Source organism: Triplophysa rosa, linkage group LG6, assembly GCF_024868665.1.
Source record: "Triplophysa rosa linkage group LG6, Trosa_1v2, whole genome shotgun sequence".
Classification (NCBI taxonomy): domain Eukaryota; kingdom Metazoa; phylum Chordata; class Actinopteri; order Cypriniformes; family Nemacheilidae; genus Triplophysa; species Triplophysa rosa.
Window position 1 is genome coordinate 15,533,581 of NC_079895.1, and position 24,064 is coordinate 15,557,644.

General features: G+C 44.9%; 1 protein-coding gene across 6 annotated transcripts in view; it reads right to left on the reverse strand.

Moving 5' to 3' along the window:
* LOC130556098 (diacylglycerol kinase beta) overlaps window positions 1–24,064 on the reverse strand; it is a 185,581-nt gene that overhangs the window by 85,746 nt on the left and 75,771 nt on the right. For all 6 annotated transcript variants that reach the window (XM_057336793.1, XM_057336794.1, XM_057336795.1 and 3 more), the window contains 4 exons: window positions 22,941–23,048; window positions 22,790–22,863; window positions 21,378–21,452; window positions 1,344–1,429 (listed from right to left, as the gene is read on the reverse strand). In XM_057336793.1, coding sequence (XP_057192776.1) covers window positions 1,344–1,429; window positions 21,378–21,452; window positions 22,790–22,863; window positions 22,941–23,048 — 343 coding nt within the window. The remainder of the gene's footprint in view (window positions 1–1,343; window positions 1,430–21,377; window positions 21,453–22,789; window positions 22,864–22,940; window positions 23,049–24,064) is intronic.

Here is a 24,064-nt window from a genome sequence, read left to right on the forward strand (position 1 = left end):
TTATTTGATTCCAATAAACAGAAAAAAATCAATTTTAGCAAACTAAAATGACCTTGGTCACAATAAAGCTGTATTGACAATAACCGTGATATCTAAAGTAAAAACACCCATTTAAAGTTTTCCCTATTTGAGCCACGATGGTTACAAACTGTCTGTATCTCTAACTTCCGACCCTCAAAACAGAAAGCACCAAATGAATTTGACTGATCAATTCATTCATTACTTTTTTCATTTAATTTTCCGATAGATACCGTGATAACATCGCCACCGAGAATTCATTTGGCCATGTAGTGAACACGTGATATTGTGACAGCACTAATTTGTGTTCCTCCTACACAACATTCTCACTCATAAAACATCACACATAATTAATAATAGATCTGGTTCTCTTGTTCGGAGGCAAACGGCAGGATACATCTGCTGAAGACAGGCAGGCAGCGTGTTGAACTGTATCGTTTTGTCCTCGCGCTGAAGGTCCCTGTGTGGCTTATTGCTGTGTGTACAGGGACGCTGTTTTCGGCACTGGTCCGTATGGCGTGATTTACTGCCTAACCGCAGGGGCTCTGTGAGTAATCGTCAGCAGTAGGCATTTTATAATACCAGTCAAACTTGAGGGGGTGAAGAACAAGCGAGGACCGCAGAGCAACTCTCAAACAAGTTTAGATATAAAAGCGAAAGAAAGCTGTTCCTAAATCTGTATTTTAGGGCTGTTTCCAACTTGCACTGTGCCTTCCTAACTTTCCACAAAGACTAAGGCTAAGGAGGATCTAAGGGCATAAAGAACAGCTGATTCTGAATCAGCTCTTATGGGCAGATATCTAAAACCTCCCATGCAAGTTCCTCTCAAGTGCTCATCCATTAACATCAATATGGCTGTCAGTGGGGAAAGGCCATTATCTTTCCTGCATTCTCTCAGTGCTCTTCCTAGAAACCACGATTTGTGAACTATAATCTTTCAGAGGACTTTCAAACATCACCATTAGATGCAGGATTTAAAAAAAATGTCAGACCTGTGCATCACTAAAAGAAATTCTGACATTTCAAATGCTTTTAGATTAGTGGGTTGAAATACAGATTCAGAATTGCAAACAAATGTGGATAAATTAAATCACAGTACAATAAAACAAGACAGTGCAAGTCAATACAGGAACAACTGTGTATTTATTACAAATGAGGATTTGATGTTTACATAATTTGCTTTGGTCGTTTTAGCAGACATTCAATTTGAAAGATGAGAGTTATATTGACTAAATGTTGCTCTATGGACAAATGACTGATCAGTTTGATGATGTATTAAGCAAAGGTTATTAAAAATGCTGTGGAAAGCACGGATGTATGCTCACCGACACAGTCCAAAATCCATCCCACTGTTCCATCACCTCCACAGGCCAGCACACGGAAGTCAGGCACGTCCCGAAAAAAGTTGAGCCTGGTAGACAGAAAAAACACAATACGATAAAATACAATGAGATGATAAAAAATCCAAAGGAGCTGGTGCAGGGTGTCATTTTTACATTATTAGTAATGACAAATTTAATTGCAAATAATGTATTGATTATTTTCAAACAGGTTTCAGAATACTTTCTCCATCCGTCACTGGTTGATCAAACAGATAGTCCCACCATAAAGTGCTAACATAGTTTTATATGCCAAAACTCAGAAATGAGTTAAAAATTCCAGGGAAAGTATGTGGTTAAAACAACATATACAAGACATACAAGATATTTTTGCGTTTTACTCCACAACACAAAACACACCAGTAGGACCTCATTTGTTGTGTCATAATTTTATAAAGCTTTTACATATCTTGGAAAAGGCAGTTGCTAACAAGTTGCTACATGGGACAACATATACAGTAGCAGTGGCGTGCATAGGGGAGGGGCCAGGGGGCTCATGCCCCCTCCCCTTTTGTCATAATGTAAGTGTGCACTTCTGGTCATACTAAAAAAAGTTACATTAATTATAAAAGTATTAATTATACTAGATAACAATACCTTTCTACCATAGCAACGATCAAAAACATAGGCTATTTATTATAATCAAATTTGCGGCGGGGTGGAGCAGTAGGCGGAGGTTCTTGATGGGACACGCGCAACTTCTCTGCGTCTCTTCAGTTACTTCACTAGCCGCAGATAATAACACACACAGAAGAAATGCATTTACCAGACTGTTGTTGCTAATGTGGCAGCGTGTGGGTTATGGAAATCAATTCAAGGCAATTCTTTGTCCCAGTGTGCTTTTTTAAGCAGAAGTTACTAGCAGAATCAGAAATTAATTGAGGCAAAAAACAAGATGAACAAAAATGCCCCAAATATATGATAAATGGGCAAGAAACGCCCCATGCACATTTAATCAAAATAAATTACAACTGTTGTGACTCAAGTTAAATGTGAAATTGTCGATTACAGCATTACATGTAGATCTGCACGAGTTAAAGCGTTTTTGCTGGGTTTAGCATTATAACCAGTGACAGACGAATCTGTTGAGATTAGGAACGCAATGCCCAATCAGAGGCCTCTAAATGAGTCACTGGTGCAGTAGTGCTAGTGCGCGATCTTCACCGAGTTCATCATAAACAATGGTGTAGTCAGTTTCATTGATTATAATGGGAGTCTTTGCGAGATTCATCATTCACCGTTTTAATGATAGGGGACATTCTTTGTACTACTTCTATAAATAGTTTTATGTTTAAAAAGTATAAATAAACAAATGCCATGCAGCTTCTGCAGTGTAACAATGTTTCCCTTTCTGTCGGTCTCTCGACATTGTGTCGAGCCGAGACATGGGGTTCGTCCCTGAGAACCAATCGCTTCCGACTTCTTAGAAAAGGCCAATGAAATTGGCGAATGAAATTTGCATGCCGGACTCCGCCCCCGGATATCCGGGTATAAAAGGGAGACGATTGCCTCATTCATTCACCTTTTGTTCTTCGGAGCCTTCGCTCATGATCAACAGACTTCGCTACAAATAGCAACTACAAGACTGCCGGTTCTACAACGTGGTGCAGCGGACTGTCCCTTCCTGCGGTGACTTCCCCTGGGCGTCTCGGCGGTTCCAGAAGTGTTCGAGTTTTTTCTCTAAAAGAGCAAATTTCTCCAGCGTGGCATGTCCCACTGTTCTCGTGGGTGCAACACACTCATCGAGGAGGGGGACGGACACGATGTCTGCTTCCAGTACGCTGGGGCAGATGTTGTGGATACGTCCTGCCTGCACTGCGGGCGGTTGACGATTCAGACGTTGCGTCACGGGTGGCTGTGTTCCCACGGGACTCAGCCACCACCTCGTCTGCTTCCCGTTCCGTGACGGCAGGACTGCGACCCTGCCGCCTGCTACGGCGAGCAGCGAGGGTGATATGAGGATTACTGTGAGCGCTAATCCGTCAGCCACTGGCTCGCGAACGGCACCTCGTCTCGCTCGTCTGACCGTTCCCCATGAGACGGTCCCACCGTCTTGTTCCTCAATTACGTATCGGAAACAGTACGTGATGATGAGATGTCTGTTGCAGCATCGGAGGGTGACTTACTGGCATCAGACTCCGACGATTCCTTGAAGCTCCCTCCCTCGGGGGGTCGAGCTCAGGAAGAAGCGGACGTTGAAATGTCAGCCATGCTTTCGCGGGTCGCCGGCATTGGGTTGCGGTGCACCGCACTGCCTCTCCCAATGCTCGCGGCTGGATACACGGTACCTTGGGCTTGAGAGCGGCTCCAAGCCGCACTCGCCCCCAGTGCCGTGTTCCCCCGGAAGTGCATGAGGAACTTAGTACGACCTGGAACGCCCCCCTTCGGCGCGTACATGGCAACTAGTTCCATCACCCTTTCTTCCCTCGATGGTTGGGCAGCTAGAGGATACGTCGATGTCCACAGGGGCTCGACCTAGACTCCCGTCCAAAGCACGTAGGCTTTTCGGCATCTGAGGTGTCGAGAGCTTACTCTGCTGCGGGCCAAGCAGTCCCCTCTCTCCACGCTATGGCCATCTTGCAGGTCCATCAGGCCAATGCGCTGAGAGAGCTCCACGAGGGTAAGACCGACCCAGCGCTTATGCAGGAAATCCACGCCGTCACCGACATCACTCTACGGGCGACCAAGGTGACCGCGCGGGCCCTGGGTCGGGCGATGTCCACACATGTGGTCCAGGAGAGACACCTCTGGCTGAACCTTGCACAAATGAGTAATGCCGAGAAAGTCCGCTTTCTCGACGCACCCATCTCGCAAGGGGGGGCTGTTTCGTGATACGGTCGAGCCACAGTTCTCGACAGTAAAGGAGCAGACAGAGGATATCAAGTATATCCTCCCCAGCCGCGACTCGACCACCCTCTGGCCGCCGAGATCCCGTGCACCGTCTGCTTCCCAGCAGCCCTGGTCCTCTTCGAGATATCGAAGAGGAGACCACCACCCCGTCAGCAGCCGCGGCGGAAGCCAAAGCGGCCCTCATGGGAAGACCCCAGGGAGATCGAGAATACCTTCGAGCCCGACCCCAGCCATTCCATCGCTGGTTGGTTGATCCGGGACGGTTCCTGCCCCATCCCAACAGCCCACTTCTAAGAGTTTTCTCTCTCTCTGGGCGTTTATCACAGCAGCTCTCACCCTCTACACAACGGTGTTCGGCAACTCGACGTTGCGTCACGGCGAGACCCAATATCGAGGATAATCAGCAGCCTAAGCACTCTCAATCGACGGTGCGTTGTGCCACATCATAGTCTGGGTATTATCACAGCCGCTCTCAACCTCTAAACGACGGTGTTCCGCAACTCGACGTTGCGGCAAGACCCAACGTCGACGATAATCATCAGCCTAAGCACTCTCATTCGATGGTGCGTTGTGCTACATCATCGCCAGGCAGGTAAAACTGCAGAGCCGATCTCCTCTCCGGGGGCCCCCCCACGGCGAGGGATCCGCACTGCCAGCCATCAAACCACCCCCGGGAGGTCGATGAAGCAGAACGTACCCCTAGCCTCCCTGTCTCGGTCCCTGGGAGCCTGACAAGAGCTTCCCAAACCGTCACGGTGACTACGGGATACGGTCCGTCTCGGCAACGCGATCCAACTCCCCAGATGCCCGCCCAAGTTTCGGGGCATCCTCTCAACCTCAGCAGAGGCAAGGATGCTCCCGTGCTTCGGGCCGAGGTCGCCACCCCTCTGGTGAGGAAGCAATCGTGCTCGTTCCTCTAGCCAAGATGTTCAACGGGTTTTACAGCCCGTACTTCATCATCCCCAAAAAAGTGTGAGTCACTAGATCTGCGTACCCTGAACAGGCACCTACTTAAGCTGCCGTTCAGGAAGCTCACGCAGAAGCGCATCCTGCATCTATCAGATGTCAAGATGGATTCATGGCAATCGACCTGAAGGACGCTTACTCTCATGTCTCAATTCTCCCTCGTCATCGCCCGTTCCTACGGTTCGCTTTCGAGGGTCACGCATATTAGTACAGAGTCCTCCCTTTCGGACTGTCCCTGTCCCCACGAGTCTTCCCTCAGGGAGAGAGGTGTGCGGGTACTAAACTATCTCGAAGACTGGCTCATTTGACACACTCGCGAGATCTGTTATGTACACACAGGGACCTAGTGCTTTGGCACCTAGATCGATTGGGACCACAGGTCAACCGAGAAAAGAGCAAGCTCTCCCCTGTGCAGAGCATCCTCTTTTTTGGTATGGAACTCAACTCTGTCCCCATTACAGCGCGACTGACTCAGAAAGCGCTCAGTCAGTGTTGAACTGCCTGGAATATTTCAAGAAGTCAGCGGTCCGCCTGAAATTCAGAGGCTCCTGGGCACATGGTGTCCTCGGTGGGGGTGATACCCCTCGGGTTGATGCACATGAGACCGCTCCAACACTGTCTACAGAGTCGAGTTCCCTGGAGAGCGTGGCATACGGGCAGCAGGCGTATGGTGTATGGTGATTACGCCTCTCTGCCGACGCACCCTAACCCCTGGTCTTCAATGACCTTTCTACGGATGGGGGTCCCTCTCAGGCAGGTCATGAGGCGCGTCGTGGTGACGACAGACGCCTCCCTGCAGGGTTGGGGTGCCGTGTACAACGGGCATGCAGTGTCGGGGCGATGGACGGGCCCCCGCCTGCGCAGGCATATCAACTGCATAGAGTTGTTGGATGTGCTACTTGCACTGAAGGGGCTACAACCTCTCATGCAGGCCAAGCACGTGCTGGTCCGGCGGACAGCACAACTGCCATAGCGTATATCAATGCCAGGGTGGCGTTCGCTCACGGCAGCTAACACGACTCGCCCGACGCCTCCTCCTGTGGAGTCCGCAGGTGAGCAGATCCCTGCGAGCCACACATATCCCAGGCGACCTGAACCAGACAGCCGATGCGCTCTCTCTTCAGTTGACGCCTCATGGAGAGTGGCAACTCCACCCCCGCGCAGTCCAGCTCATTGGGTACAGTTGGGGCGGGCTCAGGTAGACCTGTTCGCCTCCCTGGACACCACCCATTGCCCGCTAGTGTACTCCCGTCCGAGGCCCCCCTCGGCACGGATGCTCTAGAGCACAGCTGGCCGTGGGACAAGCGGAAGTACGCCTTCCCCCCAGTGAGCCTCATTGCACAGACTCTGTGCAAGGTCAGGGAAGAGGAGCATCAAGTGTACTAGTTGTGCCATACTGGCCCAACCGGACTTGGTTCTCGGAGCTAATGCTCTTGACGACAGCTCCCCCCCGGCCGATTCCCCTGACGAAGGACCTGCTTTCCCAGGGGAAGGGCACGTTATGGCATCCCAGGCCAGACCTCTGGAACCTACATGTCTGGCCCCTGGACGAGATGAGGAGATCCTGAGTGGCCTTCCCCCTGCGGGGGTTAAGACCATCACTCAGGCTAGGGCCCTGGCCACTAGGCGGCTATACGCCTGTAAGTGGTGCCTCTTCTCATCCTGGTGCGCTTCTCAAAGAGAAGACCCGCGGAGTTGCTCGATTGGGAACGTGCTGTCCTTCCAGAGACTCGAGAGTATTCTTTCCCCTTTGCCGCTATTGCCGCTCATCACGACCCAGTTGCTGGTAAGTCTCTAGGACAGCACAACCTGATCAATTGGTTCCTAGGGGTGCGGGAAGGCACTGCCTCACCCGCGCTCCGTACCCTCTTGCGACCTTGATGCGGTCCTGGAGCCCCTCGGAGATGGCGCTCTTTCTCACCTCATGATGAAGACGGCTCTCCGGATGGCGCTCAAGAGGGTAGCGGACCTAAAAGCATTCTCCGTGTCCACAGATTGCCTAGACCTCGGGCCCGGTGATTCTCACGCTATCCTGAGACCCCGGCCCTGCTACGTGCCCAAAGTTCCCACCACTCCCCCTACACCAGGTGGTGAACTTACAGGCGCTCCCCACCCGGGAGGAAGACCCAACCCCATCCGTGTTGTGTCCAGTACGTGCATTGCGCCTCTGCTTGGACCGCACGCAGAGCCACAGGAGCTCTGAGCAGCTCTTTGTCTGTTTTGGAGATCAGCAGGGAGGGCTGTCTCAAACAGAGATTGGCGCACTGGATCATGGATGCAGTCACTACGGTGTACCTGTCCTAAGATCGCCCGCGCCCACTGGGTGAGAGCTCTCTCCACACGGAGTACAGCCTCCAAGTGGGCACTGGCTCAAGGCGCCTCTCTGGCAGACATCTGCAGAGCTGCGGGTTGGGCTACACCCATCACCTTCGCGAGGTCCTACAGCCTCCGTGTAAAACCGGTATTAGCTCGAGTCTTGCAGGCATCAGGCAAGACTGGCGGCCGGTAGGGTGTACGCCTATGACAGTACCTTCCCCCCTTTCTTCTAAGGGGGTCAGCGTACTAAACTAGCCTCCCTTCTTCCCCCACTGGGTGAAGAACAGGCACTCCATCCATCACTAAGCAAGCACCTCCTGGGGGCGGGCTGGGCAGAGCAGCCCTGCCCCTTAGGCCGGGTACCAACTGAGTTATCCACAACATAGCTCTAACCGGACCTAGTGCTACTGGACGTTGTAACCCCCCAGCAGGGCGGTTCCGTCTGATGTATCCTCATGATTGGTTCCCACCTTGGTAACCCATGACCTTCCCTAGGTGGACCTCCACCTCGCGGTTAACTCCTTCAGTCCGCACATTCTTCCCATGAGTTCTCCCCCATCGGTGAGACCATGTTGGTATCTCCACTAAACTCCTCCCTCCGGTAGGAAGTGGTCTCTGTAGCGCATCCCCCGCTTGAGGAAGTAGTGCTTACCCAGTGGCCTTACGGTACCAGGCGGCTTCTCGCTGTTAAAGAAACAAGGCCGTCGCCTGTGAGGCCGAAGGCAGGGGCCTTCCCACCTTTCAAGTAAAGCTCTGGGACCCCCTACCTACCAACTGGTAGGTTACAATTTCGCGGTAGCGCTCACGGCTGACACTCCCAGGCCAGTCACCGTCGCTTTGCTAGAGATTGTGACAGGGCACAGTGCTGTGGCGTTTTCCATAGGAACCCCATCTGTCGGCTCGACACAACGTCGAGAGACCGACAGAAAGCGAACGTCTTGGTTACGGATGTAACCTCACTTCCCTGATGGAGGGAACGAGATGTTGTGTCCATCTTGCCACAACACGTGCTGCCCACTGCAGCAGTCGTGAGAGGTCTCAGGCTCCTCAGAACTAAGGTGAATGAATGAGGCACGCCATCTCCCTTTTATACCCGGATATCCGGGGGCAGAGTAACCAAACAGATCTCATCCCCCATTTATTGCCGTAGTAGGGAAAAAAACACTATGGGAGTCAATGGGGGATGAGATCTGTTTGGTTACTCTGACATTCTTCCAAAAATCTTTCTTTGTGTTCGTCAGAACAAAGAAATTTATACAGGTTTGGAACAACCTGAGGGCGAGTAAATGATGACAGAATTTTCATTTTTGGGTGAACTATCCCTTTAAATGCCATCATGCTTAAAAATAATAATGCGAGCATAACTCGAAAAAATGACATGAGTTATTGGGAGTTATTGGGTACATTGGCCCCGCCACTTTCATTTCATTTCGTTTCATGTATTGCCTCCCTGCCGTGTCTAATGTTTCCCACCTGCCCTGTGTTATTATCCCTCATTTGTGTTCCCTTTAAAAGATCCTCTTGTCTCATTGTCCTGTGCTCGATGATTGTTTGTGCTGCGTTTTGCTGCGTTCTACGTACTCTATGTAGCCCATGTTCGCTGTGTTCCTGTGATCCTGTTTGCTGTTTAAAAACCATGTCTTGTCTTAGTAAGTGTGTAGTCTAGTCCAGTTAGTAGTGTCAAGTGTTATGTTAGTTTAGTCCAGTCCAGTTTATTTTTCCTGTCAAAGTTCATGTATTATTTATTCTGTTAGTGTTGTTTTATCCCCTTGTGGATCTTTGTTTTGTGTTTTGTTTATTTAAATAAAGTCTGTCTTGTTAACCCCTGCAACCCCGCCTGCCTGCAGTTGGGTTCTCCTCACTGCCATTCATGACAGGAAGCTTGGTGGTGATGACATTGATGTTGAATCACACTTTAAAAGTTAACAATGGACATTGACTCACATCTGTTTACTTAATAATATGAATTAACAGAAATGAAAACAATGGCAGGAGAAAACATCGCCCTCTGTTGGTCAGGGGTATGCACTGTACCTCACAGGTGACTTCAGGAGGACACATTCTGTTTATGTAAACATTAGGGATCTGCTAAAGCACTGAGCGTAAAATACTAACAAAACAACTGTCTGAAATATTAATTCAGTGCATCCTCTCTGCATGAGCTCTGACAACTTAGCATGATTTATGTATGCAGCATGAAGGCAAAACAAATGCTACAAACAACGCAGTCAATGGGTGTTCAAAACGTGGTTTGTACACTTTCAGCCTTGAACGGTTGTTACTATGGCACGTTACCAATCAGGCAGTCATTTAAACGCTTAAATCATTTAGCATTTTCATTTAGCTAAAACTATGTCAACAGCGTCATCAACACAGTGCTGACAAAGCACTCCACTAAACTTCAATAGCTCAGCAACTGGAACAAACACCACCAAACTATCCTGCCTAAATGCGCTCTGCCTCAGCTGAATTCACAATGTACCACGTCTGTTTAAAATGGCACAGCACGCTCCTGTTGTACTGATGAGATTTGCGTTAACAATGACGGTGATGCAGCAGAGGACAAACACTTGTTCAATCTGTGTGTTTTTCAATATAAAGCTATAAAAGTGCCTCTTCAGCGCTGAGCACTCGGGTCTATTTTCATCGCTCCATCTTTTGATCTTCACTTAGACCCCTGAGTGTCAATCATTTGCAATGAAATAACAAAAGGGATAGAATGAAAGCGTAAGACACAAATATTGATTCTCCAAGTTTAGCATTATTCAAGCAAGAATTTGCTTAGACAGTTTGTTCTGTAATATCCGAAATACATAATCACAACATAAAATGTAAATGTTTACAATACACACAACTGCATTTTGCATTTGGCAGGCATTTTTATTCAAAGTGACTGCATTTAAATATTTTATCAGCTACTGTATGTGTTTTCTTGAAATTGAACCAATAGAGCTACGACTCTATTATAGATTACATACAGTGTTTTTTCATAAGCCGTATGAGCCGTATGAGGTGTATGTACCATGCGTCACAGATCTATACTTTAAAGGAGCAATGTGAAGATTTTAGCGGCATCTAATGGTCACGTTTCGAATTGAAAATCGCAAAAAAATAAGCTCTGTGATTAAGAAATGTTTATGATGTTTACACGTTTGTCTGTCAAAATAATCTTTACAGATTAACACATTATTTGCTATTTTTTAAACCTAAATATAATCGGCAGAAGTAAAAAGCTAACACGAGGCTGTAAACAGACTACACTACGGTCGCTCGATATCAACGTGACCACCACCAAGCCTCCGACAACTTTTTCAAACTTTATTAAACACGTGTTGCCTGGCAAGTAATTAATCCCCATCCACGTGTTTTATTTGTGCCCATATTGCATTATTTGTGAGATTTATATGCGCAATGATGTCTGATGGATGTTGTTGCTTTTAGCAACTTGTTAGCAACTGCCATTTTTGAAGACACAATAAAGGTTTAAAAAATAACGAGCACATTATAACTGGTGTGTTTTATGTCATAGATTAAAACGTTTTGTTAACCACAGACTTTATTTCAGGAGATTTACCAAAAACCCATTCAATAGACTTTGGGGCGATGGAATTCAGAAGCCCTAAAATGCTAACGTGCTTCCTGGATTTGCATACAAAAATATGTAATCTCTGAGGTGCTCTATACACCTCTGAAGACATAGTTATGTATATTAAATTGCATTTCTGTCAATAGATCCTCCAAAAATGACACACTGGACCTTTAAAATCTTTTTGCATATAAATAAGATGTTTCTGCAAACAATATTTTAAATGAGGAACATGCAGACAGTCTTCAGCTATCAATAAGACAACATCATCTTTCTGACACGCTTATAATAATAATAATGAATCAAGCTGTTCAACCTGGCTTCTTAAAATATCACACAAAATATTTTGACAGTGACTTTCCAACTCCCATCATTAGGGGAAAAGATGGATGTTTGGTTCTTGCCACATGACACATAACTAAAAGGAAACAACAAAGGTATACATGGCATATGGTTATGACACAAAAGTGTGCAAGGATGTGAATATAATACATAATCTTATTGTTTTCCATGTGTGGAAATTAGTGACTGTCTTCAGGATGAGTACAGCTCTAGTCGTCTTGTGACTACAGAACATTGTGTAGTGTTAGGGGTAGAATAGGGTAAAGCCTGCTTTCCTGTGAAACAACCACCATTGCTTATCTTCTTTTGTGTTTTGCTCTCTCTGTCTCTTTTTCTCTCTCTCTCTCTCTCTCTCTCTCTCTCTCCTTTTTCCTGAATGAGAGTGACTGTTGTTCAACCGCAGGGTGCCGAACACAATGTACTAATGCATCTGAGTGGGTTTATGTGTAACTCATAATGAGTAGACCACAGTGAAAGTGAGAGGCCACGAGTAATAAAAATCACAAATAATATTTCTTTAATAAGGGCCGTCATGTACCAGTTTCTTTGAGCAGGGCACCACTGGCAGTCTTGGGTCAACTGGTGCCCTCAGCAAGATATATACACTACCGGTCAAAATTGTTAGAACACTTACTCACATATGTATTTTTTCCACATTTTAGAAAAAGAGTAAACTCAAAACAGTGAAATAACACAAAGGAAACTATGAGAATTATGTTCAGACTAAAAAATAAAACGAAACTTATTATATTTTAGCACATTTTCTTGCAGAAATGTTCTGTTGGTATTTTGTCATCCAGCTTCTTGGGGTTTTACCCTAAGATGCTTTTAAAACAAACAGAGAGGTCGTTTCCATCTATTCAGTGCGCTTATGGGCTGCTCTTTTTTCATTATTCAAGTCAAGTCAAGTCAAGTCAAACTTTATTTATAAAGCACTTTTTAGAAACAACAAGTGTTTGCCAAAGTGCTGTACAAGCATAAGCAATACAATATAAGAATATCAAAAAGACAAACTATTAAAAAGTTTGTAAGTAAGATAAGATAAGAGTAAAATCGATTAAAATGAAATAAAAATAGCAGCTCTCACACAGAGTTAAACGCCAAACTATAAAAATAGGTTTTTAAACTGGACTTGAAAAGAGTGAGTGTTTGGACCTTTCTAAGATGTAAAGACAGTTATTCGAAAGTTTAGGCCCTGTCACTGCAAATGCACGGTCACCTCTATTCTTTAATCTCACATGGGGGGAAATTAACAATGATAGATATGACGATGCCAAACCACTCCAACACAGTGCCCTTTATGCCGACACAATTTTTCAACCGAGAGATCAAAATATCATGATCTACGGTGTCAAATGCAACCGTTAGATCTAGGAGCATAAGTACAGCATAGTCGCCTGAATCAGTGGCAAGTAGTAAATCATTAAAAACGTTCAATAGAGCTGTCTCCTTTCTGTGAAGGGATTTAAAACCAGACTGAAATACCTCATGAAGACCATGTAAATTTAAAAATTAGTACAGTTGTATATAGACAACTTTCTCTAGTATCTTGGAGAGAAGCGGGAGTTTTGAAATGGGCCTTAAATTAGCAAGGGCCGATGAATACAAATTAGGTTTTTTAATCAGATGTTGGTTCCACAATTGCATGTTTAAATGACTGAGGTACCACTCCTGTAGCAAGACAAATATTTACGATAGATTGAATTTTAGATCCAATAGTTCCAAAAGCCTCTTTTAAAATTTGAGGAGGAATAATATCCAGGCTGCAAAAAGATGGTTTCATTTTACCAACAATCTCTCGCACAGATTAAATAGATACAAGCTCAAACTGATCAACGACAGCAGGACACACAGTAGTGACAGATGGATCAGTAGAAAGAAGTGAGATATTTGCCCTAACATCCTCGAAATCGTAAAGGTTTTGTCAAGGATTGGTAGAAGGAAGAACCCAAGTGCAGGCAACGGCGATGAAGGGGTTAACAAATATATTTATTTAATCAACAAAACAGAACAGAAACACCCACAATGGGGGAAAACAGAACTAAGAAATATAAATAAAACAAAAGACTTCCCACGAGGGGGCAAAAATGAAAACAAGACAAATAAACTAAACTCAAGGACACGACCAAACGTCTTAAAATAATACAAGGCACAAAACTCACAAAACACGAACAGGCAAGGAACAGGAACACGGGTAAGCGCACGAACAGGAACACAACACAATCCAGAACAACGCAACGTAATACACAAGCACAGGACAAAGAAACAAGAGGGTATATATATAGGGAAACACAAACGAGGGATAACCACACCTGCCCCATGTCGTTAATTAAACACTCAGGGAAGGATAACAAGGAAACGAGAGGAGGGGAACAGAGACAAGACACTGGAGAGAATGTATATTATTGTCAAAAAGACAATAATATGTTTCTCCACACATAACCAAAGACTTTGTCATGGCTCTGCTACAGGACCAAGAAAAACATGACTAAGGAAGCAGAGCCATGACAGAAGCCCCCCCTTTAATGAGCACCTCCAGGTGCTCACCAAGGGGTAGACGGACGAGACAAGACCGACTGAGACAGTGACAAAAACCAGACAAACATGATGAACAAGACAAGGGGCAGACAAGACAACAAGACTAAGGGATTGGGGTGATTTAACAAAAATAACAAACAAGGGAGGGGGGGAGGGGCCAAACACTGGCTCATGGGAGGCTGTCCATGGGGGAGGGGAGAAGGAGGAACAGTCCCCGGCTGCGCTCGAGGGCGCGGAGTCCTGGGGGACATAGGGGGAGTCCTGGGGGGGACAGTCTTTGGCCCTGGCAGTTTCCCAGGGGCCTGCTGGACAGGGCTTGACGCCGGCTGGAAGGCCGGCTGGATAGGGCTTGACGCCAGCTGGAAGGCCGGCTGGACAGGGCTTGACGCCGGCTGGAAGGCCGGCTGGACAGGGCTTGACGCCGGCTGGAAGGCCGGCTGGACAGGGCTTGACGCCGGCTGGAAGGCCGGCTGGACAGGGCTTGACGCCGGCTGGAAGGCCGGCTGGACANCATACTGTATGTATAGCTTGAATGCACTGTAGGTCGCTTTGCCAGAGGTATAAATGTAGTGTAGTTCAAATGTGTAATAGCTTAGTTTGTCATGGAAGATATTAATGAAGTCTGTGAAATGCCCACCACATGTTTACTTTGTTATATATTTATTTTTGTCTTCTATACACTGCTGGACAAAAGTTTAAGAACTTTTAAGAATAAATGATTCACATTATCTCAAACTTTAGATTTGAAGGTACTGTATATGCTTAAATGTCTAAAATAAGCTTTGTAGTCAAATATATAATTGTGCAAATATAAACTTTATTCATTACGAATTAAAATTTTATTTAATAAAAAAGGTTTTTGAAATGGATGTTCTGTCAGGACCACTGTTGTCAAATATTTAAACAATAGCAATATGTAAGGTTTGCGGAATGAAACTGTTCTGGGAAAACTCTCTGCCTGTCCATGCAGCCTTGCATGGACAGAGTGGGAGGGCAGCAATACATGTCTCCCCACCTGCGGAACCATAACAGATCATGATGCGTAACAGGATTGAATGAAAATGATCTGACAGATACAGGCCGATATGGAGGAGATGGGGATGGAGGTGGGTTTTTTGTGCGGCACGATTAAGCAGCTGATAAGGAGCAAAGAAAGGCAACTTAAATAGGACGCAGTCTAGTATGTGTTGTATGACTATTGGTTAATGTTGATTAGCACCTGATATGATCGGCTGATGCAAGCTAGACTCACATGACCTGCCAGAACTGACGCTACGCTTGATACTTTGACTGTTATTTAAATTCCCCCCGGCTTACGGGACGCGTCGGAGGAATTGCAATTAATTTTAAAGATCACCTGGATTGCCGGCAGCTGTCAGCAAACTACTCCAGCTTAGAACTCAGTACTATGTGCTGTTGTCTATCGCCCACCTATATACAACAAAGATTTCATGAACTACTTGTCTGACTTTTTTGGCTGGAATCATGCCCAAATATGATTGAATTTTAATTGTTTTAACATTTATATTTGTTGCCCTAATAAACATTTGGCTAGAGACTTTTTAGACCTTATTGAGTCCTTTAATTTAAAGCAGTTTGTGGATAGCCCCACACATCAGCAAGGACATGTTTTAGATTTGGTTTTATCTTGTGGTCTACCTGTCTCTAACATTGAAGTATTTAAGACTTACTTTCCCCTTGGAAATCGCAGCGACCAACCTGTGGCCGGACATGGTTCTGTGGTCCAGCTCCGGTAGGACAGTCCTCATAGTTGAGTTGACTGTACCTTGGGAAGAGGCCATTAACGAAGCATTTGAAAGAAAGAATCTCCGGTATGGCAACTTGGCAGCGGAGGCTGAAGATCGGGGATGGACAGCGTGGGCTGCAGGGGCTTTGTTTTCAATTCCACTACAGGGCTGCTTAAGAAAATGGGGATCAGAGGACAGGCCCAACAGAAGGTAGTCAAAGAAGGTGCTGAACGCCAGTGGAAGAAAGATAGGCTGCAAATTTCTCTGAACATTTTAAAAGCAGGTTGCATAAATATAAAAAAACTGTTAGATCTGAAAAGTCCAAGTATCTTTCAAATATGATCTACTACAATTCCCAAAAGCCTTGTGTTCTGTTCAGCACTATTAATGCTGTCTTGAATACTCCCCAATCTACTTGCCTTCAGTCCTCAGCCGGGATGTGTGAAAACCTGTCATGGCTCTGCTTCCTTAGTCATGTTTTTCTTGGTCCTGTAGCAGAGCCATGACAAAGTCTTTGGTTATGTGTGGAGAAACATATTATTGTCTTTTTGACAATAATATACATTCTCTCCAGTGTCTCATCTCTGTTCCCCTCCTCTCGTTTCCTTGTTATCCTTCCCTGAGTGTTTAATTAACCACACCTGCCCCATGTCGTTATCCCTCGTTTGTGTTTCCCTATATATACCCTCTTGTTTCTTTGTCCTGTGCTCGTGTATTACATTGCGTTGTGTTGTGTTGTGTTGTGTTGTGTTGTGTTGTGTTGTGTTGTGTTGTGTTGTGTTGTGTTGTGTTGTGTTGTGTTGTGTTGTGTTGTGTTGTGTTGTGTTGTGTTGTGTTCCTGTTCGTGCGCTTACTCGTGTTCCTGTTCCTTGCCTGTTCGTGTTTTGTGAGTTTTGTGCCTTGTATTATTTTAAGACGTTTGGTCGTGTCCTTGAGTTTAGTTTATTTGTCTTGTTTTCATTTTTGCCCCCTCGTGGGAAGTCTTTTGTTTTATTTATATTTCTTAGTTCTGTTTTCCCCCATTGTGGGTGTTTCTGTTCTGTTTTGTTGATTAAATAAATATATTTGTTAACCCCTTCATCGCCGTTGCCTGCACTTGGGTTCTTCCTTCTACCAATCCTTGACAGAACCAAGAGCCACACGAACCCAGTAGGCGGCATGGACACTGGACGGTCCCACCTAGCTCGCCTCCTCTGCGGAATCCGCCAGGGGAGCGAGAGCTTGGACGAATATGTGGAGAGGTTCCTGGATGTCGCCGAGAATGGCGTCTTTGGGGAGGAGGAGTTTGCCGTGCTTTTCAACTCCGGTCTCAGGAATCCACTCTCGAGGGCGGAGATGAGGGCGTTGGGGCCGCTGGACTTCAACGCTGTGTGGCTGTCCGCCGTGGAGCGGTCAGAGTCCACGGTTTCAACATATTCCAATTACCCATCTTCGCTGGTCACGATCCCTGAGGGTGGTTCCCTGCAGATCGGGGTTGTGGGCATCGCCACGCCATCCCCCTCACTCTCGGCAGCCTCTCCACCGTCCACCAGCCTCGTTGGCAAGCGGGGGAGGCGAGCGTCCTGGGGATCCACCTCCGAGGAGTCCCAGCCGGAGCCAGCCGTTCCGTATACCTCCTTCCATCACCCGACCACCAGCCGGGTGGCTAGGCGGAAGAAGAAGAGGCAACGGCGGGCAGCGTGGTCTCCACCAGCCGGTGCAGCCGGCATCCAGTCCGGTGCGAGCCAGCATCCAGTCCGGTGTCAGCCGGCTCCAGTCCGGTGCCCGATGTCCGTCGGTGCAGGTGTCCAGTCCGGTGTCCAGTCCGGTGTCCAGTCGTGTCCAGTCGGTCCAGTCCGGTCCAGTCGTGTCCAGCGGCGTCCAGCCGGTGATCCAGCCGGCGTCCAGCCGGTGATCCAGCCGGCGTCCAGTCCGGTGATCCAGCCGGCGTCCAGTCCGGTGATCCAGCAGCGTCCAGTCCGGTGATCCAGCGCGTCCAGTCCGGTGATCCAGCCGGCGTCCAGTCCGGTGAGTTTTTAAACTGGACTTGAAAAGAGTGAGTGTTTGGACCTTTCTAAGATGTAAAGACAGTTATTCGAAAGTTTAGGCCCTGTCACTGCAAATGCACGGTCACCTCTATTCTTTAATCTCACATGGGGGGAAATTAACAATGATAGATATGACGATGCCAAACCACTCCAACACAGTGCCCTTTATGCCGACACAATTTTTCAACCGAGAGATCAAAATATCATGATCTACGGTGTCAAATGCAACCGTTAGATCTAGGAGCATAAGTACAGCATAGTCGCCTGAATCAGTGGCAAGTAGTAAATCATTAAAAACGTTCAATAGAGCTGTCTCCTTTCTGTGAAGGGATTTAAAACCAGACTGAAATACCTCATGAAGACCATGTAAATTTAAAAATTAGTACAGTTGTATATAGACAACTTTCTCTAGTATCTTGGAGAGAAGCGGGAGTTTTGAAATGGGCCTTAAATTAGCAAGGGCCGATGAATACAAATTAGGTTTTTTAATCAGATGTTGGTTCCACAATTGCATGTTTAAATGACTGAGGTACCACTCCTGTAGCAAGACAAATATTTACGATAGATTGAATTTTAGATCCAATAGTTCCAAAAGCCTCTTTTAAAATTTGAGGAGGAATAATATCCAGGCTGCAAAAAGATGGTTTCATTTTACCAACAATCTCTCGCACAGATTAAATAGATACAAGCTCAAACTGATCAACGACAGCAGGACACACAGTAGTGACAGATGGATCAGTAGAAAGAAGTGAGATATTTGCCCTAACATCCTCGAAATCGTAAAGGTTTTGTCAAGGATTGGTAGAAGGAAGAACCCAAGTGCAGGCAACGGCGATGAAGGGGTTAACAAATATATTTATTTAATCAACAAAACAGAACAGAAACACCCACAATGGGGGAAAACAGAACTAAGAAATATAAATAAAACAAAAGACTTCCCACGAGGGGGCAAAAATGAAAACAAGACAAATAAACTAAACTCAAGGACACGACCAAACGTCTTAAAATAATACAAGGCACAAAACTCACAAAACACGAACAGGCAAGGAACAGGAACACGAGTAAGCGCACGAACAGGAACACAACACAACACAACACAACACAACACAACACAACACAACACAACACAACACAACACAACACAACACAACACAACACAACACAACACAACACAACACAACACAACACAACGCAATGTAATACACGAGCACAGGACAAAGAAACAAGAGGGTATATATAGGGAAACACAAACGAGGGATAACGACATGGGGCAGGTGTGGTTAATTAAACACTCAGGGAAGGATAACAAGGAAACGAGAGGAGGGGAACAGAGATGAGACACTGGAGAGAATGTATATTATTGTCAAAAAGACAATAATATGTTTCTCCACACATAACCAAAGACTTTGTCATGGCTCTGCTACAGGACCAAGAAAAACATGACTAAGGAAGCAGAGCCATGACAGGTTTTCACACATCCCGGCTGAGGACTGAAGGCAAGTAGATTGGGGAGTATTCAAGACAGCATTAATAGTGCTGAACAGAACACAAGGCTTTTGGGAATTGTAGTAGATCATATTTGAAAGATACTTGGACTTTTCAGATCTAACAGTTTTTTTATATTTATGCAACCTGCTTTTAAAATGTTCAGAGAAATTTGCAGCCTATCTTTCTTCCACTGGCGTTCAGCACCTTCTTTGACTACCTTCTGTTGGGCCTGTCCTCTGATCCCCATTTTCTTAAGCAGCCCTGTAGTGGAATTGAAAACAAAGCCCCTGCAGCCCACGCTGTCCATCCCCGATCTTCAGCCTCCGCTGCCAAGTTGCCATACCGGAGATTCTTTCTTTCAAATGCTTCGTTAATGGCCTCTTCCCAAGGTACAGTCAACTCAACTATGAGGACTGTCCTACCGGAGCTGGACCACAGAACCATGTCCGGCCACAGGTTGGTCGCTGCGATTTCCAAGGGGAAAGTAAGTCTTAAATACTTCAATGTTAGAGACAGGTAGACCACAAGATAAAACCAAATCTAAAACATGTCCTTGCTGATGTGTGGGGCTATCCACAAACTGCTTTAAATTAAAGGACTCAATAAGGTCTAAAAAGTCTCTAGCCAAATGTTTATTAGGGCAACAAATATAAATGTTAAAACAATTAAAATTCAATCATATTTGGGCATGATTCCAGCCAAAAAAGTCAGACAAGTAGTTCATGAAATCTTTGTTGTATATAGGTGGGCGATAGACAACAGCACATAGTACTGAGTTCTAAGCTGGAGTAGTTTGCTGACAGCTGCCGGCAATCCAGGTGATCTTTAAAATTAATTGCAATTCCTCCGACGCGTCCCGTAAGCCGGGGGGAATTTAAATAACAGTCAAAGTATCAAGCGTAGCGTCAGTTCTGGCAGGTCATGTGAGTCTAGCTTGCATCAGCCGATCATATCAGGTGCTAATCAACATTAACCAATAGTCATACAACACATACTAGACTGCGTCCTATTTAAGTTGCCTTTCTTTGCTCCTTATCAGCTGCTTAATCGTGCCGCACAAAAAACCCACCTCCATCCCCATCTCCTCCATATCGGCCTGTATCTGTCAGATCATTTTCATTCAATCCTGTTACGCATCATGATCTGTTATGGTTCCGCAGGTGGGGAGACATGTATTGCTGCCCTCCCACTCTGTCCATGCAAGGCTGCATGGACAGGCAGAGAGTTTTCCCAGAACAGTTTCATTCCGCAAACCTTACATATTGCTATTGTTTAAATATTTGACAACAGTGGTCCTGACAGAACATCCATTTCAAAAACCTTTTTTATTAAATAAAATTTTAATTCGTAATGAATAAAGTTTATATTTGCACAATTATATATTTGACTACAAAGCTTATTTTAGACATTTAAGCATATACAGTACCTTCAAATCTAAAGTTTGAGATAATGTGAATCATTTATTCTTAAAAGTTCTTAAACTTTTGTCCAGCAGTGTATAGAAGACAAAAATAAATATATAACAAAGTAAACATGTGGTGGGCATTTCACAGACTTCATTAATATCTTCCATGACAAACTAAGCTATTACACATTTGAACTACACTACATTTATACCTCTGGCAAAGCGACCTACAGTGCATTCAAGCTATACATACAGTATGTGTATTCTTCAAAAATCAAAACCCAAAACTTGGTGTTGCTAGCACCATCAGTTTAGCAATGCTTTGAATTTTGTGTGCGAAGGGGCTTTAGTACAATACATTAGTTTAAAGACGAAGCCTTCTCATGACGGACACACTCAGAAGTACATTTAGCACTCATTTGAATACATTTACTCAGCAGGGGGGTTCGGCAGAATCTGTTTGAGTCATTTTAAATGTCTTATAGGTCTCTAAGAGTCGCTTCCAATTTCTGAGTGGTTCCTCATGATTGCAGGCTAGCTCACAGTATTGCACGTTTGTGAAATCAAAGGTATAAAAAAGAGAGGAAATTACGGCAGAACAAAACAACAGTGAGAATGTCAGACTGTTTTTGAGTAATTCCCTGACATTATTGATAAAATTAGTTTTACATGTGTCTCCCTCAAACTTTGATAATGCATTTTTAGTTGCCTTACCCTGCTGTGGGTCCTCCACAATCCAGAGTGTACACTTGCCTGGGGTTGAGCAGGTACTGGAATTTCCGCAACACCCTGATGAGGACATATGGAAAAAACAGCACATAATCAATCAAGTAATAAAAAAATTACATTGTAATAACCAGATTAGTCCTACGGCCTTAAAGGTCGAATGTGACATTTTTTGGAGGATCTATTGACAGAAATGCAATATAATATACATAACTATGTCTTCAGATGTGTATAAAGACCTTACATAATGAAGTTTTGTTTTTATTACTTTAGAATGAGCTATTTCAATCAACACACACCGCGGGTCCCCCTGCATGGAATTCGCCATGTTGGTTTCTACAGTAGCCCTAAACGGACAAACTGCTCTACAGAGCGTTTCAAAAATACATTATCGCCTTCGGCAAAGACGCAAAAATGTGACGACATCTTAGTTCTGTGTCAGCCACCGTAGTGCTTCGAAGGGGTGGAGTGAGTCGCTGGTTGTAATTTGCAACCTCACTGCTAGATGCCGCTAAATTTCATATACTGGACCTTTAACAATATCAGAGCGAGTTAATGATGACATCATTTGACTTTTTGGCTGTACTGTTCCTTTAACAGATCTACACAACTGGTGGAACCAGTGAATACCAAAAACAGCCAAAAGGGCCAAAACAGCACACACACATACACACTCTGCAGACCATTTCAGCATTCCTCCTCAATAACCTTGAAGCAATAAAATAATTATTTTCTGAGGATTCAGCAATGTCCTTTGCTGTTAACTGCATTAGCTTCTCTGCCCCTTTAAAGTACAAAAACACAGAGAGTAAGCGATGGAGAGACAGAATACAGAGTCTGAGGTACGTCACAAGCCACGCTTTAATGTAGGGGTGATAATTTGAGCACTTATCAACACTGAAGACTTGTTTATGCAAAAAACAAAAGAGCATAGCCAAGTGTCAAGCTGGCCAATGGGCTTTCAGCGCGCTGTGTAGGCCAAACACGATGGAAAAAATAAATTTTGTAAAGTATGAATCAATAGTGACCACTCTGTTCCTTTGCTTGCATCTTTTTTTGGGGCCAGGGCAGTTACAGTGTCTCTGTTTGAGCGCATGTCTAATAATGGAGGATAATCGGCCAATTAATGGTATTTAAAACTGCGTTGCTATGGCGATGCCAGCGCTAAATCCCAAAACCGGTCCCCCGTAGGACGTGGGGTGGGCGGCGAGAGCTGAAACAACACCCACATTATTCTTCCTTAAACAGCATTGCTGTCTCCTGCTAGCTTTGATGTATTTAGGACACTGCCAGCAAGTGAAAGAGTGGGACTTTTATTAAGCACATGCATTCAGATTACACCGACTTCAGAGGGGTCGAACGCATGAAGCTAAGCCACGATAGTGATGATGCAGGTTTACCTCTCGCCCTGCCGACCGCCACTCTTAGGGTTGACTAGCACAAGGAGAGGATGCGTTCCCGGCAGAGGGGTGATCTAAAAGGCACAAGCAAAAAAACAAAGTTACAATCGAGTGAAGTTTAGCTTTATAAGTCTGTATGGGGCAGGCTCACCTGAAGTGCTTGACCATCACCGGTAAACTTGAAACACTGACCGGTGTCGTCTGGGCTGGTAGTGGGCGATGACTCTCCTTCACTTCTTTTTACAGCCGAATGACGGTCCTACAAGCAACACAGAAACATTAGAATCATGTTTACAACCCCGTAAAAAAACAGACATTGTCACCTACTTAAAGTAATAGTTGTCCCAAAAATGAAAATTCTCTCATCATTTACTCGCCCTCTTGTCATTTCAAACCTTTATGACTTTCTTTCTTCCACAGAACACAAAAGCAGATATTCTAGAAGAATAATTGTTGTTAACTGGCACCCATTCACTTGCCTTGGTTTTGTGTCCACACAATAGAAGTGTTAGCTGTTAATAGCACTGTTTGGTTACAAAATCTCTTTAAAATATCTTCTTTTGTGTTCTCTGGGAAGAAAGTCATACAGGTTTGAAATGACAAGATTGTATGATGGTAAATGATGGCAGAATTTTCATTTTTGGGTGAACTATCACCTTAACTATAAAAGTTGACATTAACAAAAAAATAATAATGACGGATAAAACTTTAGTCAATGCATGATTTTTTCCAGTAAGCCTTTTTGTATATTCGTATATAACTACCTGTATATTCCCTGATATGCTGTAGTTTGACGTTTCAACTCATATTTTAATGATTAAATCAAACCTTGGTTGGTGTTAAAAGCAATTTTTATTTTAAAAGCAAATATTCCCACAGGGACATCACTTTTGGCCACTACACTGCATACAGTATATGTAGTAACTGTCAAGCTCAAAAAGGGCCATACATCTCTGGACACAGTATGAATATGTGAATATTGAATCAATATAGTAAATGTGGTGAAGTTGTGATTTAAAGTGAATAATGACTCAAAGCTGTCATTTGGCTTTAGCAGAATCTGAATAAAGTGCTGTCTTATGAATTATATTATGATATAAGCCTGAGCTACTGTAATTATATGATGCTTTTTGTCCTTGTGGGAACTGGACAGCTGTGGCCACTGTGAACTGTCACATGGAAAAGAGCAAGATCAATATTTATTAAAAAATCTCGTTTTCACTGAAGAAATAAATTATATATATATGAAATGACATGAGTAAAAAAGAAAGAATT